This window comes from Aplidium turbinatum, chromosome 2, assembly GCF_918807975.1.
Source record: "Aplidium turbinatum chromosome 2, kaAplTurb1.1, whole genome shotgun sequence".
NCBI classification, from domain to species: Eukaryota; Metazoa; Chordata; class Ascidiacea; order Aplousobranchia; family Polyclinidae; genus Aplidium; species Aplidium turbinatum.
Genome location: NC_137473.1, coordinates 37527170 through 37544449, shown reverse-complemented (window position 1 = coordinate 37544449; position 17280 = coordinate 37527170). Strand labels below are relative to the sequence as shown.

The window sequence follows — 17280 nt, the reverse complement described above, 5'->3', positions numbered from 1 at the left end:
CTTAAAAAGTGCCAAATGTTGTACTGTATTAATGCTAATGTCTGAAATAAACAGAGGTAGTAGGCACAATTATTACAAATCAGCTTACGTGTAGGCTACTGAAATCCATTTTTGTTTTTGATTTTTTTCTGTTTATTTTCCCTTGTTGAAAACAACCTACCGGTACCTGCTTATGTTTTTTCATGTTTACATCAAAGTTTATTATATTTACTACAATGTTGAATGCTGAAAAAGTGTTTAATTCTTCATCATCGCAAGATGTCTGCTCTTCACCTGCACGTTTGCATCATCATAGACATAATGTTAAAAGTCGTTATGAATTTGTCAAAACCTTAGGAAAGGGAACCTATGGAAAAGTTAAGTTGGCAAGACATAGAGAAACAAACAAATTGGTAAGCTAATAGCCTATATGAGAAAAAGGATTAATATGCTGAGGTTGCATAGAACTTTACATACTGTTTAAAAATTGATGATTGTGTGTATACCTACATAGTGTCATTTGTTCAAGTGTAAATGATATTGATACTACATTATTTTTATTTATAAAGTTTGTGGTAAATTAGCTTTTGTGATAGAAAATATGTTAGGCTACGGTACTTAAATGTTTTTCTACATTTCTTAAATTGGTTATGTATACATGTACTCAATGGTTGGTGGTGCTAAAGCTTAGTATATATGTCATCTGGCTTTTAGATAGGCTATGACTTGATACAATTTTATAAGAAAGTACTATTTATGTTTTTTTTTATAGCAAACATGATGAAAGCTATTTTTTATAGTTTTAATCCAAATTAATAACCACTAACCAGACTATCTCTCATTTAATTGTATTATACACTTATACGACGGTACTATTTATGTTGTTATACAGTATACAGTTATAATGTTCATAATATATATTGACTGTATAATAATTGTTATACATCATATACTATAGTACCATAAAGTGTAACTCAGATTGAAGAGGCAAGATTCTTATATACAGTATTTTTTATTTTACTGCAAGTACGGTTTGAGGTCTGCAATTCTTTAAATTTGTGATACTGTTTTGGGAGCTGGTATATAAGTCCCCCCCCCCCCCCTTGGTAACTCATGACAATGAGGAATTGACCAAAACATGTGGATTGTGGATTGAAGTGTGTGAACAGTAAAGCAAAAGTAAAGTAGTTTCACCCTACACGTTTAGTTGAGTCCTGTCTTTGTCATGAGTTACCAGGGGGGGGGGGGGGGACTTGTATACCAGCTTCCTGTTTTGTAAGTAGGATGATAAATTTAGTTGATTTCAATGTATTACATTAGATGAGGTTGTGAGTAGTTTGCTAGGTTTCAAGTAGCATAACTTTGTAGGCTATAGATTTAAATTGCTTTCCTTTGAAAAGAATATTAACTATTTAAGTAAATGTTGTTTCAAGTGCTTATAAAGTTATAAATAAAGTGCAAAAATGTGTTGTTGAAGTTGTAACATGGTGGACGGTAGTTATTTTCAGTTTTTTTTTCTTGATGTAAAAGTAAAGCCCAGAAATAGCAGTTCTTGTATTTTCTCAGTCACTTAGTTGATCTGAATCTGTAAATGTATATAGAAAGTAAATCATCATCATCATTTTGTTCCTTCCTCGTATGGAGGGTTGGATACAATGCGCCATTGTTCTCGACCATGAGCTGTGCGTACTGCACATTCATAAGTTAATTTTGTCCATTTTGTGATGTTTGTTGTCCAAATCATTCTTGGTCTGCCTTTACTTCTTTTACCGTTTATCTTCCCTTCTATTAATATAAATTAAAATATTTTATGATTTAAAAGTGATTTATACTTATGAAAATGCATTAAGTGCAATTGTGAAGTATATGTTTATGAGGAGAGTCTAGCAGAATAAAAGTTATCATATGTTATAATATTGTTTTATAATAATATAATCATCCAAGTGTTTGCTATGAATTTCATGCAATTTAGTTTGTCTTATTGTATGTTTTTTTCACTAACAATCATGTTATATGTGTTGATTGATGGAGCATGTTGTATGGCTACAATTTTTCTGCTGAATCATGTCATACCTATGTATACTGTATGGTGCATCCTTTGCTTTGTCATTGTGTCATAAAAGGTCTTTGTGTAACAAGGAAAATTTGTAGACAGTCTGTTTAAGTGGATACAGATCTTGTCAATAAATTGCAATAGCAAAATGATTAACTGAATAGAAACATGGTTTATATTTCAGTTTTTTTTAAATGAAATGTTCGCAAAATAAAACATGCCCATGATGAAATGCTTCATCATTTCTGTGGGTGGTTTCATCTTTTTTGCTAAAACAGCAGTGATTACCAGTTGCTTGTGTTTGGCACTGAATCATTATTTATTTGTCATATCACTAGTTTGTTTTTGTTTTGTAGTTGGCTTTACCTTTAATTTTGACATTTTTAATGTTTTGCTTTTCTTAATTTCTCAGTGTTTTTCATATCTTAATTACATTTTGCCCTAATAACATTGAAAGTTGACAGTTGTTAAATCTTTCTTAGCAATGCATGTCAATTACCCGTATTGCAATAATGTAGCCTACCAAAGATGTTTTTTAACTTTCCTGCTATCTGATATCTGCTAAAACGAAAAACACAGTTAGTATTGAAAGATAAAACTTTCTTGTCCACCACCTACATAAAGTTATGATAAACTAACGAAGAAGAGTGAAAACTTTGTCCTTGTTATCTAATGGTATTCCCATCCCAGCAATGTTTAATAATTGATGATGTTTTTTTTTCTTTGATTCTATGGAGTTTTCTAAAAGTTGTTGGATCTGCGTATAGATCTTTCAGGACGCAAGCGATTCAAACTAGAATTAATCTTTGAAAAGAAGCTTTTTTGCTTGCTTTTTTTAAACATAAGATAATGTTAGCGTTGACCTGATACTCTGTTGTAATTTTGGTTTCATGCTTTGGAGTTTGAAAACAGCGCATTAATGTTATTTTATCTCATTAATATGCATGGTTGCTGGTAAGGTAAGGAATTCCAAACTAGAGCATATTTCAGCTGCCAAACTTATAAACGATAAACCAAAGCTTAACTGCACAAAATATATGGCATTCCCGCTAAATCATTTCATTGTTGTATTTTGCAGTGGTTTATATTGATATATAAGGCAAAGCCAACCCCGTTTAATCTCTTGCGTTCACAAGTCACAGCAACAACAACAACTCAGCCACGGAGCTGAAGATACTGTTTACGCTCAACTCGCTTGCCCAACAAAGCGAGCTCAAAACATTTTTGATCACGTGTCGAACGCGTGCACCGGTGCTCAGTCTATGGAAAATCCCCAGTGTTTTTTTCAGCATGCAAGTTGCTAACCAGTTCTGTATGTTCTCAGCCAGTGTTCGGATATCGAACAATTAATCACAAGCGTACTTCCACATTGTTTACCTTGTAAGCTGAATAATATGGAAGAGTTGCATGTTTCTTGTGTTATTTCATGGATTTTGTGAGCTCGCTTGAAACTATGGCATTTTTCTTATGAAGCGAAAAATTGTAAGACTTCATCGAGTAATTGCAATGCAGTGGAACTTTTGAGTTGATTTTGAATGTGTGTTATCACACGAATAAAGCAAGCTACTCAGTCTTGGTGTGAATTTGCTTCTTTGCTTGCGCAATTCGGAAAGCACTATGTTTTGTTGAGTAGGCTAATTATTTTTTTATTTTAGCTGATGCGAATTGTAGACTAGTTTAATATCAGTTTCATTTGTGCCGAGCTGTAAACTGCGCTGTCGTTCACACATTAGACAGCCATCGATTCGCATTTGCTTCAGCTGAAATGCTTATTGATACGATTTTTTCTTTTAAGTATGAAGTCGCCTTTGTTTGTACGTTTGTCCCTTTTTATCTCCATCGAAAATTATGTCGAGGAAAGTGCTCTAAATTTTGCTCATTTCAGTCCAACAAAGCGCTTAATTTTTCGGACAAGGTTTGTCCTTATCGCTGTTTTGATTACGTCACACATCGAAAATATGTGACGATAAGCCATATGACGTCAGTGTGGGCCCAGCGCGTTGTACAGGCTTCACCATATTTGGGCTGCTGAACACAGCATGACAAATACTCGTTGGAGCTGGCGAAAATGCTGCTGTATTTACTTTTCAGTAATGCACAACTAGCGACAAAATTCGTGAAAAAATCAGTGCTCTTCACGCGCTACAACCTCACTTACAAATGTACGTTTTTTTGTGCTGTATCACTATCATACAGCACAAAAAAGCGCACATTTTTCATCTCGCACATAATGCTTTGTTTGAGACCACGATCATTTCATCCTGGTGTGTGAGATCGTTTCTGTTCCGTAAAACACCGCAAAGCCACTGCTTGATCGCGATGCTTTTCTCTTCACTTTCAAATTTTCCCTTGCATTGACGTAGGCTACTGTTTCAGTTTCCAATATTTGTTGTTTTCAATATTTGTTGTTGTACGAGGGAGGCAACTTATTACCTACTTCGTTGACCCAAGAATGTTTTGCAGCAGTATTTGTACCAGCACCATACCCAGCATCTTGTGGTAATCATCATCAACCAATTTTGATTATACAGGCCGTGAAGTAATCCTCATGTCGAGGATGTGGCTTCTCTATCGAAAACGAATGTCTTCCTCTCCACACCTCCATTGGGTTGACAGAGTTTATGTTCAATATGTGTTCTATTTTTAATTCTATTAAGCGCTTGCACGGAAAAAATAAAAGAATCTGAATCTGCAGCAGCACATCTTAAATCTAAATAAATTATAAAAAAACTACCAGCTTCATGGCCTATGTCGATTAGTATATATACTTGTTCTTATGAGTGGCAAAATATTTAACAAATTAGGCAGCTCTGGCTTGGAGTAAAGTATTTACAACAAAGTTCCACGTAGATAAAAGGATAACTTTCACTGATTGGCTGCGTAAGTGAATGGGCGAAAGTTGTAGCTAATTGCTTCAAATAAAGGTGTTGCGCAGTCTTAAAATTAGTTGTAATTGTAGCTTGACTGCGCCCATGTAGAAAAACTCTCTTTATGCGTCGTTTCAGCATTACTGGACGTTGCAGTAATGTAAAAAATGCAACAGTTGCCGATTTCTGCAATTGCTGGAAAAGCTATCAAAATCTTGAGAACACCTTTTCAGGCTTTAGAAGTACAGGTATTAAGTTAAAAACAACAGCAAGTTCTTGGAGTTAGTTTCACCCCACCAACGCATCTTTTGTTGCGGTAACGTGACCCTTTCGTCATTAGAATGAATGAAAGCCTTTTCCATTGAAGGAACCTGATGCTTTCTGTGTATATTAGTTTAATATTTGACGTGCCTTAACGCTAAATTGGCGTAAAAATTGTATCTTTTGCACAGCTCGGCTGTTGTTGTATCATGATATCTTTTATCGGTATTTTTATTCATGAAGTTATTATCTGCTATTAATAGCTCGAGTTGACCTTGAGAAAATGACTTGATGGATTGTGTTTTGTTGTTTTACAACCACTGAGATATTCTAACGAAGCCCTGTGCGGTTTTCATTTCTATCACTATTATGGGCATGTCAATACTCGCTAATTATGACCTCGACATTTTTACCCAGCCAGCAAAGCAGCCGCTTTCATATGATCGAAACGTGAAAAGGCTTCGTTATCCTTCTGAGTATTGCTTTGCGCAAGAAAGTACGCAATCAGTGGCATTGTTGACGTTTTTATTTGTAACCAAACCTGGAATCGAACCTTAGCTGATCAGAACCAATGGCGAGATTGTAAGTTATTTAATTGTATGTTCTGACAGTGCATTGCTGATGTCGCCACCTCGCAGTGGTGTAGCAGTGGCATTTTAACGCAAATAGTTAGAAGCTCCCATTTAAGCGATTGAATCTGACCAAAGCCGCAACTACAATTTCACTTTCAACTGACGTTTATCGTATTGTCTTTATTAATTACTTTGCATTTTGCAACAGCAAAAGATGTCCTCACAACGAAAATAAGCTTTGTGTTGTGACCTTTTTACAGCGTAAAAGTTATTACAAGGATTTGACGCATGTGTGTCCTCGGTCGGAAATTCTTAACGTTATTGATTCAAAGTAGGTCTAAAGTACAATGAAAAAAAAATAAAAAACAGTGTGCCGAGAATTTTTTATGATTGATCTGATCCGAAAGATATTCACCAGGTCAGTTTAAAAATTTTACGCAACCTGTGTGATTTACCCTTTCAACATAGGAGACAGTTGTAAGTATTTCATGTTGTAACGAGTTTGCAATTGTTTGACGTTGTCTGACGACGCTAAAGCGATTTTTAAAGACAGTTTCCTTTGGCCGGGGCGTGACCCACTACGATAGAATTGTTGTAGCAATGTAAAAAGGGCAGCTTGTGTTTCTGGGAACTGCTTGATCACGTATGATGCAATCGTCATCATTGCGTCGTGTCAGAAACAGTCACATTGTCCTGTGGCACACAAAACATACAGGAGATGTCATGTTGTGTTTTCTTAGCACAACAGTGTAACCACTAAACAATGTGGGTCGAAGGCTCTTCTCTGGGCAGTTACATCGTTACATCAACATTTTCTTAAAGTCGTAACCTTTTTAGCCATCCACGTGATGCTTAAGCGCTAAATAGGAAAAACATATATTTTTTCAATTGTGCCTCAGATACTAAACTTTTTTTGTATGGTTGGGTCACAATGGATATTTTCTCCATCTGCCTGTTCAAATGGTTCTGTTTGGCGCGTTTCATTTGTACTTGACCACAAAACTGCCTTAAAATATGTCCCTTTAGTTCGTTGTTGAAAAGTTTATGCCTTTTTACTTTACTAAATGCTCAATCAGCTGTTCTACATTGAGCAGATGTCAAAAAATATATAACATTTTCAAAAAAAGCAATCAAGCTATTTGGTATTTAACTTAACTGGTGAACTGTATTGATTTTTGGTTAAATTACATGATTTTTGCTGTGATAACATTTGATGTGATAATTAACCACTTTGTCATTTGTTGTGGAATGATTCATCTGTCGTTCCTGTCTATTCGTGGCATGTGCTAACGAAATATTGCATTTGTTTGATTCATTGCAAATTTTTTTCAATTAATATTCAATGCTTGTAAAAAAAAACTGCAACAATATTGAAGACCTGGTAAAGTGTAAAAACTTACATGACGTTTTTTATAGAAAATTTTTGCTTTTTTCTCACTTTTTGAATCAAAAATTTCCACTTTTATTAATGAGGAATAAGGATTCTACTTTACAATGTCCTAGATTTGAGTGGGTGTTATCGCCCTAGCCCCTAAGGCATTTTGATTGAAACGATTTGCACTCAAGTTTTGGTGAGATAAAATGATTTAACAAGACGTTTTACCTGAACAGCGTGTAATCCCTATGCTGAAGCATGGTATTGTGCAGAAGGAATGACTCCAAAGCGGTAATTCGCCTTGCATGGCTGATGAATAATTTCATGACTATGAGTTGTGCCATCCATTGTGTTTGGTCCACCGTTTGTGCCAAAGCAATTAATCCATTTACATTCAATGGAGCGGGTTTGGTTTGAGCGGTGATCCTGGTTACTATACGGTTCTAATTGCGGTGAAGTGATCTGTCATGTGCATTAACAACGTATGGTTTTATAAAGGAAATTTCTTGCTCTTATCCAGCTTGAAATGCCGGGTAGAATTCTGTGCTCAAAGTGAAGTACCGGTATGTAATTTGACTAGACGTGTTTTTGAAAACAGGTGAAATTGTAACTAAAAACTCAGTTATATACAATTTTGTTTAGAACCGTTTTTATTTGAAAGCACCTGAAAACATTTTTACATGAATAGACCGGCTTATGAATGCTAACACTAATCCGTGCCTTTGTTTGTGGAGTGCTGCTGTTTTGCTTTGGTTCTTTCCGGTGAATAGTAGTAGTACGTATGTGAACGAGATTTTAACCTTTTTGAATAGATGTAAATTCTAAGTTTTAAGTTGTGTTGTTTTTGTATCTCAACCTACCAAAGGATTTCACTTGAATGTAACTATTTCACAATGCCGTTGTTGTGTTTGCGTTTGTTCATATGGTTTAGTTTGACCGCTACTGAGGAATATTTAACCTCTTTTTGTCTTCACGTACTCGATATCGTACATTCTTACCTTGCAAGTTTAAATTTGGCTTTTTCATGAGTTAAGTTAAGTTAAAGCTGCGTGTGTAAACGGAACTCATAAGCAAAAGTAATCTCTTCCAAAAATCGGAGATATCGCACAGAGCAAGGCAACGTTGTCATGTGTTGTAGTGCTGTGATGCACCAGTTAACTTTCTTTTTCCCGGATTATGATTGACAGGTTTTGCAAAATTATTATTAATTATTTTCGCATAAATCTAATGTCCAACCATGATAAAAAAGTGGGGAAATAACTTGTGCAAGTTGTGGGCGTGGCAAACTCAATGTGGCTTCTTTTACCTCAACTTTTTGAGCTTTTTATTAACGTCGTTTGATATAAAAAAGACGCACCGTAACGTGTTTGCTTTCGTTTCTGGTACCGCTTAGAAAAGGCATGTACTTGGGTGAAGGTTGGCACATGTCAGTTGTGTTTGTTTAGTTCTGTGGGATATGTGTGCAGTGTGCTCAAATTTGTACTGGATTTGCAAAACCGATCGCTTTGTATTTTAGCTTGATTTTTGTTGTTTTGTAGATCAAGTGAAATAAGGGTTTAGCATACTTTATTTCACACAAAATATAACATAATTAAATAAAATAAACTCAAACGTTAAAACGTTTGAGTTTATTTTATTTAATTATGTTATATTTTGTGTGAAATAAAGTATGCTAAACCCGCTAAAGTTACTATGTTTTATTTCTCTATGGTTCAACAAAGCAAACTCTCTACCAAAGCTTTATCAAGTGAAATAAACTGGAAAGTAAGTTTACATCGCACAACGCTATCACGTCATCGTACGCGATGAAGTGAAAATAAACCTTTCTTTTATTTTTTATTTTCTTTATTTTTTAAAGTCAAAAAATGTATCCGGGTGAGTGCTGGCAGTAATAAATCTACGAAACGCATTGCGCCACGTAATGATTAACGTTTTTGTGGGGTTAAGTTTATTAATACGTCAATTGCAAAGCGAAGGTTTTAATTTTGGACATAAAACAATTTTTGCATTATTTCTCAGTATCCATGATGCCAGACATTGTTTAGTCATATAAGCGTACGTGTCTTGCAAGTGCAGTGAATTCTTGTATTTGTATTATTCTTTTATGGAGTCTTCTAAATTTGGTTCCGTTGATACACCACAGATCGACCGGTCTGCTACTATTCGGTGAGTCCGATTCGGTGAGTTCCTAACCTCTAACCCCTAACCCCAAACCCCTAACCCTAAAACGGCAATGATAATTAGGCTACGGTACCCGATAATTTAAAAAAAAAATTGAAAAAATCCCCCGTTAAGGGATCGGACTCACCGAAACGGGCCATTCCGCAGATAGACACATTCCATTCTGGAGTTGTATATTGACAGGTCCCACTTGCTGCACTGGCTGGTAACCTTGAGGGCACACAAGAAAATGGTCCACTGTTTGGGGCTTGGTGCTACAGATACATGCAACTGGGCTTGTGTTGTAGCCCCACTGCATTGAATCATCGCAATAACGTCAAATTTGTTTAAGTATTTTTAGTTTCAGCACAATCTTGTCTAGAGATGTACCGATACCAATATTTTGGCCGATACCGATCCCGATACCGATATCACTTTTTTAGGCCGATACCGATACTGATACCGATATTTTGGCCGATACTTTGGTGTTACAAAAAGAAGCAATTTTGGTATTTGCAAGGAATTATATCAAATGCTAAGTTTTACCTTATTTGCGTAAAACTATTAAAAAAAGCTTTCAATTGGCATAATTTATTAAAGATTCAAGAATCCAATCTCAACCGCATTGTTGTGTCATACTAGTAGGTTTTTGTAATGAAAGGCCACCGTAATTGAGGACTGGGGTATAAGGGAAGAAACATGACATCATAATTGGGGTTTCTTGAAAATTAATAAAGTGTTTGCACAAACTCTCCAAATAGGCTATCATAATTGATAAGATGTAAAATGTAAACCAAGTGATTTGTGTAGTCGTACAAAAATTATTCGACAAGTAATGTGCAACCTAAGGGCGCTTGTCGTTTGGTTGAAAAGCTTTTGCCAGGCCAAGACCACCCAGGCAGCAAAAATGTACAACTCTGCATCGCCCCCACGCTGCCAAACGTCCAAAAAACCCATGCAACCTGGCTGCCCCCAGTAAGCTGGCACCACCAGTCCACGATCTAACTTCCACCCCTCGCCGCAACAAACCCACCAAGCCCAAACAATGTCATGGCAGAATAAGCAGGCTCAAAATGAAAGCAATGGGACCACGAATCCCCACCAAACCAATCAAAATGGTCCCACTGCGCCTAAGACGACAACCCCACCGCAAAGAAAGGAGCGCTCCCCCCGGCCACCAGCACAAGGCCGAGCACTCACCAGCACAGCGACTCGCCAATCACAATGGTGCAGCTTCCACACCAGCCACTTCAATTCTTGTCGATGTCAATTCTTGCTACAAAACGGCTGCTGAGAAACATATAGTTGATTGGATAGTGTAAATGGCTAGCATGGAAGCCACACTGTTGTGGCCAGCGAACCGCAACAGCTCGCTGCACCAGTGAGTGCTCAGCCCCGCGCCGACAGCCCAGGCGCAACAAGACCATTTATTGATCAGCCCAGCGAGGACCCGTAGTCCCACCGCCCCCACCCCGAGCCCACCCACTCCGCCATGACATTGCCCAAGCCCGGCGAGTCCACCACAACAAAAGGTGGAAACCAAATCACAAACTGACAGAACCAGCCCACCAAAAACAACCAAGCCACATGGCTCCCTCAAACGCCCAGCAACGCAAAAACGATGCAAAATTATACATTTCTGCAACCTGGGTAGTATTGGCCTGGTTTTATCCTCTGCTGAGAGTAAAAAAGAAACACAAATGATAAATATTGAAGAAATTGAGTCTCCTTCACAACTTAAGAATCAGACAACGCAAAACTGCTGAAACAAAACGTTTTGTTTGAGTGAAAGAATCACTGTAAGCAAACAATGCCAAAAGGTGCGCGCATGAAGTCATGGGAGTGTAAGGTATCAAAAATTTGAACAGGTTGTTATTTTTCTACATCAATGTGACGTTAGTTACTACTTTGAAAAATCTATATCTTTGCTTCTGCAGAAAATCCGCAGCAAACGCCTTTTTTTACATGTTTAGTATCGGCCACAGTATCGGCCAAATTTTGCCGATACCGATGCCGATACCGATACTCAAAAACTGGCCGATATCACCGATACCGATGCCGATACCGATATATCGGTACATCTCTAATCTTGTCCATGAGCTGCATTCGCGGATGCGCGTGGTGTCGTAAGAGTCAACATTTCCTGCTACTGCATTTAATTAGATGTCCACAAACCGGCTCAATTATTAGTCAAGACATGAATTGCCTGTGCCTTACTTGGGAGAAGATAATGATATTTGTTTTTGCTTGCGCAAGTTCAAAAGCTAATTTTATGGTCAGGATAGGATGGTTATTTATTAACGTCAGTGACTTTTTTATTAACAGTGGTCATGTGAAGAATATATTCAAACAATAAATTTCTTTTGCACTTTAACGCAGTAAAGGGTGTATTCGCTTCCATCAGTGTGATACATGATGCATTTTCAGTTAGCGGTAAAATAAAACTTGAAACTTGATGCATATAATTAAAAATAAATAATGTCATATATTCAAAAACTACATCACGGACATTCAGTAAACTGGTAAAAACTTTAATTGACGTCAGAAAGTGAAGTTGAAGCAATTAAGTTTGACGCTATTTGTTAAGGGGGTAGTCCCAGTCAGTCCGCTTCGGTTGAAGTTTGGAAAGTTGTTTACGATGTTTGCTTGCGTCGAAGTAACGTCATATCCGGTCTGAGTTCAGACGCCTGGCAACGTTTGGCGGCTATCGGACTGGATTTTCCGTTGTCTGCATTAGGCGACGTCTATATAGCAGCTTGTTGCTATTTCGGCATTAGTTGTAAATGTATTTGCTAAACTAGTTTTACATGATTCTTATCGAAAGGCGTGGTTCTTCAATTCCCAAAGTAACTTCGATCCTTGTCCAAGCATATGTCTGGCAATGAAGATTTCAATTCAAGTGGCGGGGAGCAATGAAGCCAATTCGTGTTTATCCTTAAACATGTCATCAATCGTCGTGCCAAGACTCAACGACATGCTCTCGCTGGTGGTTGAACCGACCCCCGCTGTTTCAGTGCCCACCTAACTCTTTCACAGCACAAACCTGTTGTTTTGATTGACAGCTTATGTTGTTTTTTGGTTGCGCAGGTGGCAGTGAAAGCGATTAAAAAGGAAAAGATAAAGGATTCAGCCGACATGAAGCACATCAGAAGAGAGATCGAAATCATGTCATCCATCCAACACTTGCACATTATACAAATATACGAAGGTCGGTGTTCAATTGGCTATGGGAATTTCCCATTGACAAATAGCCATAGCAGCAAGAATAGACATTAAAACTTCTTCAAAATCGTTCTACTTTCGTACTATTTATAAATGAAAATAACACTAATACGTAATTGCGATAATCTTCCTTCACTGAAACATGTTAGGAATAGCCGATCACAAAACAACTTTAGATTATGTTGTTCCGTTTCTTTGGTTGTTGTTTTTTTATTAGCTAGGCCCCAAACAGCAAAATTCGTTATTTTTATATTGATTCAACGTCTGCAGATAATTTAAAATCTGTCATTTTTACATTGATAATTATCTGCCGACGTTGAATCACCGTAAAAATCACGGATTTTGCTGTGTGGGGCTACGGCCATTACGTTAAACGAAACCAGCAGGGTGATTTGTTACGTTAAAAGATGACGTGCCAATCTTCGAATTTAGGAAGACGACTCTTGAGCGTCTCAGACTATCTTAATACTATTCTCATTTTCTTGTTGAAAATTTTTTTGGAACATTTGTTTTTAAACCTGACGAGCTTTTGCCCCCCTTCCTAGTTTATTAGTGTGTTGTTATATTGAATATAATAAAAAAAAAACAAGAAACAAATAAAACAGACAAAATTAAACAAAATGACAAAAATAGCTGAAAAGTGCTTAATTGAAGGGAGAAAAAAAAGAATCATTTTCATGATATTTAACTCTCTGAAGTGAAGCAAACATTTGGAAACAAATTGTTTTCTTGCAGTGTTTGAAAATGAAGACAAGATTGTGATTGTCATGGAGTTTGCCTCTGGAGGTGAACTATACGACTACCTAACCGCGAAACGTGGCATTTCAAATGACGAGGCGAAATCATTTTTTCGTCAAATTGTTTCCGCTGTTCGCTACTGTCACAAAGTAAGTTTTGTATATCGCACCTAGAAATGTCAATTCCTTTTACAATGTTTCAACGCCCGAAGACATTGAATCAATGTGAAAAAGAGCTAGTTTTGCCAGATGGATATCCCTTTGTGTAAGCCTTACCATGCTATTAACTGTAATGATACGACTGAAGAAGGAAGAACGGTATGAACGACCAAATGTGCAGCATGATATTTTCTTCTTGTGAAGTGCGTTGTTAAAACGCAAATGAAGCGCTTTCAATTGTAGGGACCGAAAGCTAACTGCTGTCATGCACCAGAGCATGTGTTGGGCAATATCATCTCAAGAAAACTTGTTTTTTTACAGCATGGAATCGTACATCGAGATCTAAAATTAGAAAACATCTTATTAGACCAAGACAACAGGATTAAGGTGACGACTGTTATATATTTTTTTGCTAATTGCGCGTTATTAACCAGCTGGCCTATTAAGTTTTCGCACGGAACATTGTCCAAGGGACTTTTGTTGCAAAACGCAATTTTTTTCTGCGTTCGAAATTACGTCAGAACTTTGTTTAGTAAAATTCTTGCTAAATTACGATCACTTTCAAGCGTAGTGACGTCATCATGGCACCACCGGAAAGGATACGACGCAAAAATTGTTTCACGTGATCAAACCGTGACTATATAACACCACGTGATGTGAGCTATTTTTACAGGGTGAACAGAAAGTCCTTGGACCAACTTATAAACGATTTATTAATAGAAAATAAATAAAATTTCATCAAAAAGGTATCACAATGAGAGCTTATAATACTAGAAGTAGATTTATTTATTTATTTTCAATGTGGCAGCCCTTCACTTGGATAACTCTCAATTCTTTGTCGGAAGTTTTCAACATGAGGCACACAACTCATCCTGGGGTATTTTGACCTATAAACACTCAAAGCACCAACATTTAGGTGAGCAAGGAACAGGCCTTTGCCTTCAATAACGACCACACACAAAAGTCCATGGGATTCAAATCAGGCGATGAGGGAGGCCACATTTCCTTGCTCCAGAATATTGGAAGTTGACGTGAACACCAGTCCTGAGTCTTTCTTGACGTGTGGGATGGTGCACCATCTTGCTGGAATGTGAAAGGCTGATTTTTCTAGTGTTTATGATTTTAATCCCTTGTTCCACGAAAATCAGAGGAGACTTCCCAGTTTTGGAGATGGCTGCCCACACCATGACAGAAGACGGTTTTTGACGGCGGCAAACTGTTCTCACAGAATCTTTAATATCAGCTGAAGCATAAACGCTATCATTCTGATTGTTGAACTGAGCTTCAGTTATGAAGTGTTCTCGTTTGATCTTTTGCCATGCCTGCTTTCAGTTCTGTGAGAAAAATCTGTGCTGTTTTAAGTCTCTTTTGCTTTTGAAGAGGTCTAAAGAACTGGAATGATAATTAACGAATCTATTTATTTCAGATCGCCGATTTTGGACTCGCCAATTCGTTCAAGGCAGACAGCTTGTTAGAAACGTTTTGCGGGAGCCCCTTGTATGCCTCCCCCGAGATTGTGTGTGGAATCAAATACAAGGGACCTGAGGTAGTATTGCTGTTCAGTGTTCACTGTAATTTTACTTGAGTGATCTGTTCTTCTTTTAGTAATGCCCTCGTAACATAAGAGGACTTGATGTTTTTTGTTTTTTTTCTGACGACAAGCGACGTTATTTATCGACATATGTTGTTACCACAAGGTGGATGGGCTCAAATGTTTTGTCGTTTTGTCGATATATTTTCAGCCAAGATATTTTTTTCATGCTGAACTATCGAAAGAAGTTGACGAATGATAAACATTATGACCCAAGCTTGGTGACTGACTTCCAGACTTTCAAGCAATGTAAGGAAGCAAAACTGTTCTGACTTGGTTACGTCTGATGACAAATTGAGTCTCATGTTTTCGCTTTGAAAAAGCGTCGTCCTAATTGTTTTGGTATTACAGTCATCAGTTTATTAATCTATATGTTTCGTTGTGGTCAATACCTTGTTTTGAGAAAACAACTACTATTTGTTGAATCAAAACAAGGACTGGCTCAAGCTCGCGAAAACAGTCTATTTCAACACGACTGCCTTATTTGGTATTTTCATTCGGAGCTAATTTCTCCTAAGATCCGTTTGAATATTTCATTAGACCAAGCAACACTTTGCAAATATCTGTTATTTCGTAACTCGATTCAGCCCGTAATCTAAACCTTGTTTCTTCATTTCGCAATGTAAAATCAACATAAAGATGTCGCTGATTGCGTAAAAAGCACCATGGCGCTTCATGCATTTCATTTGTGTGCTTTTAACAGAGCTGTGAAAAAGGGAAGTCGTAAAATTGATGATGTCATTCGCTGTACGGCTGCTCAAGCGTTTGTTGCACAAATGTCGGGAGGTCACTTTGACTAATAATGCATGTTGTTCCAAGCATATGTAATTGTTTTCGCTGTCAAAAAATAATCTACAGTTCGGTAAAGTTCACCATTTGTTTGTGCTCAAAAGAGCATTGTCAGACTTTTAGGGAACGCTCACTGGTAGCGGCTGATGCAATGTGGCGTGTCATGAAACGGTTTTATTTTTTTATTTTCAAGGTCATTTAACGTTTTGTTTCGTGAGCGGTGTTTAGAACTCGCGATTTTATGACGATGACAACGTCTTGGCGGCAACGTGATATCATATTTGCTAAAAGTGCAGTCGTCTGTTGTTGCGAACAAAATTAATGTTTCCTGATGTACAGTATAAGGCGCGTGAAAGTATTGCTGTTTCTTTTTGCCAAAGTCAAATCTTAAAACTAAAAAAGCCACCAGCGAGTGAAATTGACCCTTTTTGCATTGATTCAGACGTTAAGGTGAGGTTCAAGGTCTGAACCAAATATGGACTAATTTTACTAGCTCGTTAATGTAGGACTGTAGGTATGTTGTTTTTAAAATCTGACTTCTACACTGCACTGTAGGCCATAAGCGTGTTGTAAAATGCACAGCTTCGACAAATTTAGTCCACCTACAGCCAAACCTAGTCCACCTGAAACAATGAGTCTGACGTGATACTGGATTTGCTAGAATTCAAAGCAGAGACTGTTTGCAGAATAAATATAAACACACTTTGTTAGAAAATGCCTAAGTCGTTTTGCTTCAGTTTATCATTTATCGACGTTAATCCAGTGTAAAAACGATCTGAAGTTATGCAGTGAACAGAAAAGCCCACTTGACAGTCTTGCGAGCTGACAATGGTCCTTCTTTGTATAAAATTAGATTCCAATCCAATCACCTCACCACTGAAGCACTTATTTTGATTGTTCATAGCACTATTTATGCGCGGTGCAGTTTTTAGGAACAAGATACAAGTTCTTAATAGTCTCTTACTGGTAGCACTTTTTCTTTCTAAAGATTATAACTAACGTGAGTATTGTATGATTTCCCAGTGCACGTAATCCATCAACCACTAATTCTGTTTGTTTTGCTTTCCAGGTGGACAGTTGGTCACTAGGAGTGCTATTGTACGCGCTTGTGTACGGCACCATGCCTTTTGATGGAAGAAACTACCAAATTTTGACGAAGCAAATTACAAGTGGAATTGTTATAAAACCGCCAGTGTTGTCTGGTGAGCAGAGGGTTTGTGTTGCTACATTGTGTGGCAAGATGAGGTTCAACATGCAAATGAATGTCTCTTGTACTGAACATTAAATTACAAGCGCCTTGGCCTCGTGGCAACAAAACTACGTAATCACTTAAAGTTAACGTGGTTTGACACTTAGCAATCATTATTATAGTTATGATTAATATTACAAGCTATAAATGTATTAGTATATATTAATTATCATTGTAATAATACTAATTATTATCATTCGACTGCGTTTGCAGCTGTAACCGATCAGTTGTCATGTAAGAAAACGGGACACAATTTTATGAGCTTC

General features: G+C 37.2%; 1 protein-coding gene across 1 annotated transcript in view; it reads left to right on the top strand.

The window, feature by feature from the left end:
• Positions 1-202: 202 nt before the first annotated feature.
• LOC145765614 (NUAK family SNF1-like kinase 1) overlaps positions 203-17280 on the top strand; it is a 20558-nt gene continuing 3480 nt past the window's right edge. Inside the window, exons 1-6 of the mRNA XM_082577448.1 lie at positions 203-392; positions 12355-12475; positions 13225-13376; positions 13707-13772; positions 14812-14931; positions 16835-16967. Of these exons, the coding sequence (XP_082433574.1) occupies positions 216-392; positions 12355-12475; positions 13225-13376; positions 13707-13772; positions 14812-14931; positions 16835-16967 (769 nt within the window). The 5' untranslated portion in view covers positions 203-215. The remainder of the gene's footprint in view (positions 393-12354; positions 12476-13224; positions 13377-13706; positions 13773-14811; positions 14932-16834; positions 16968-17280) is intronic.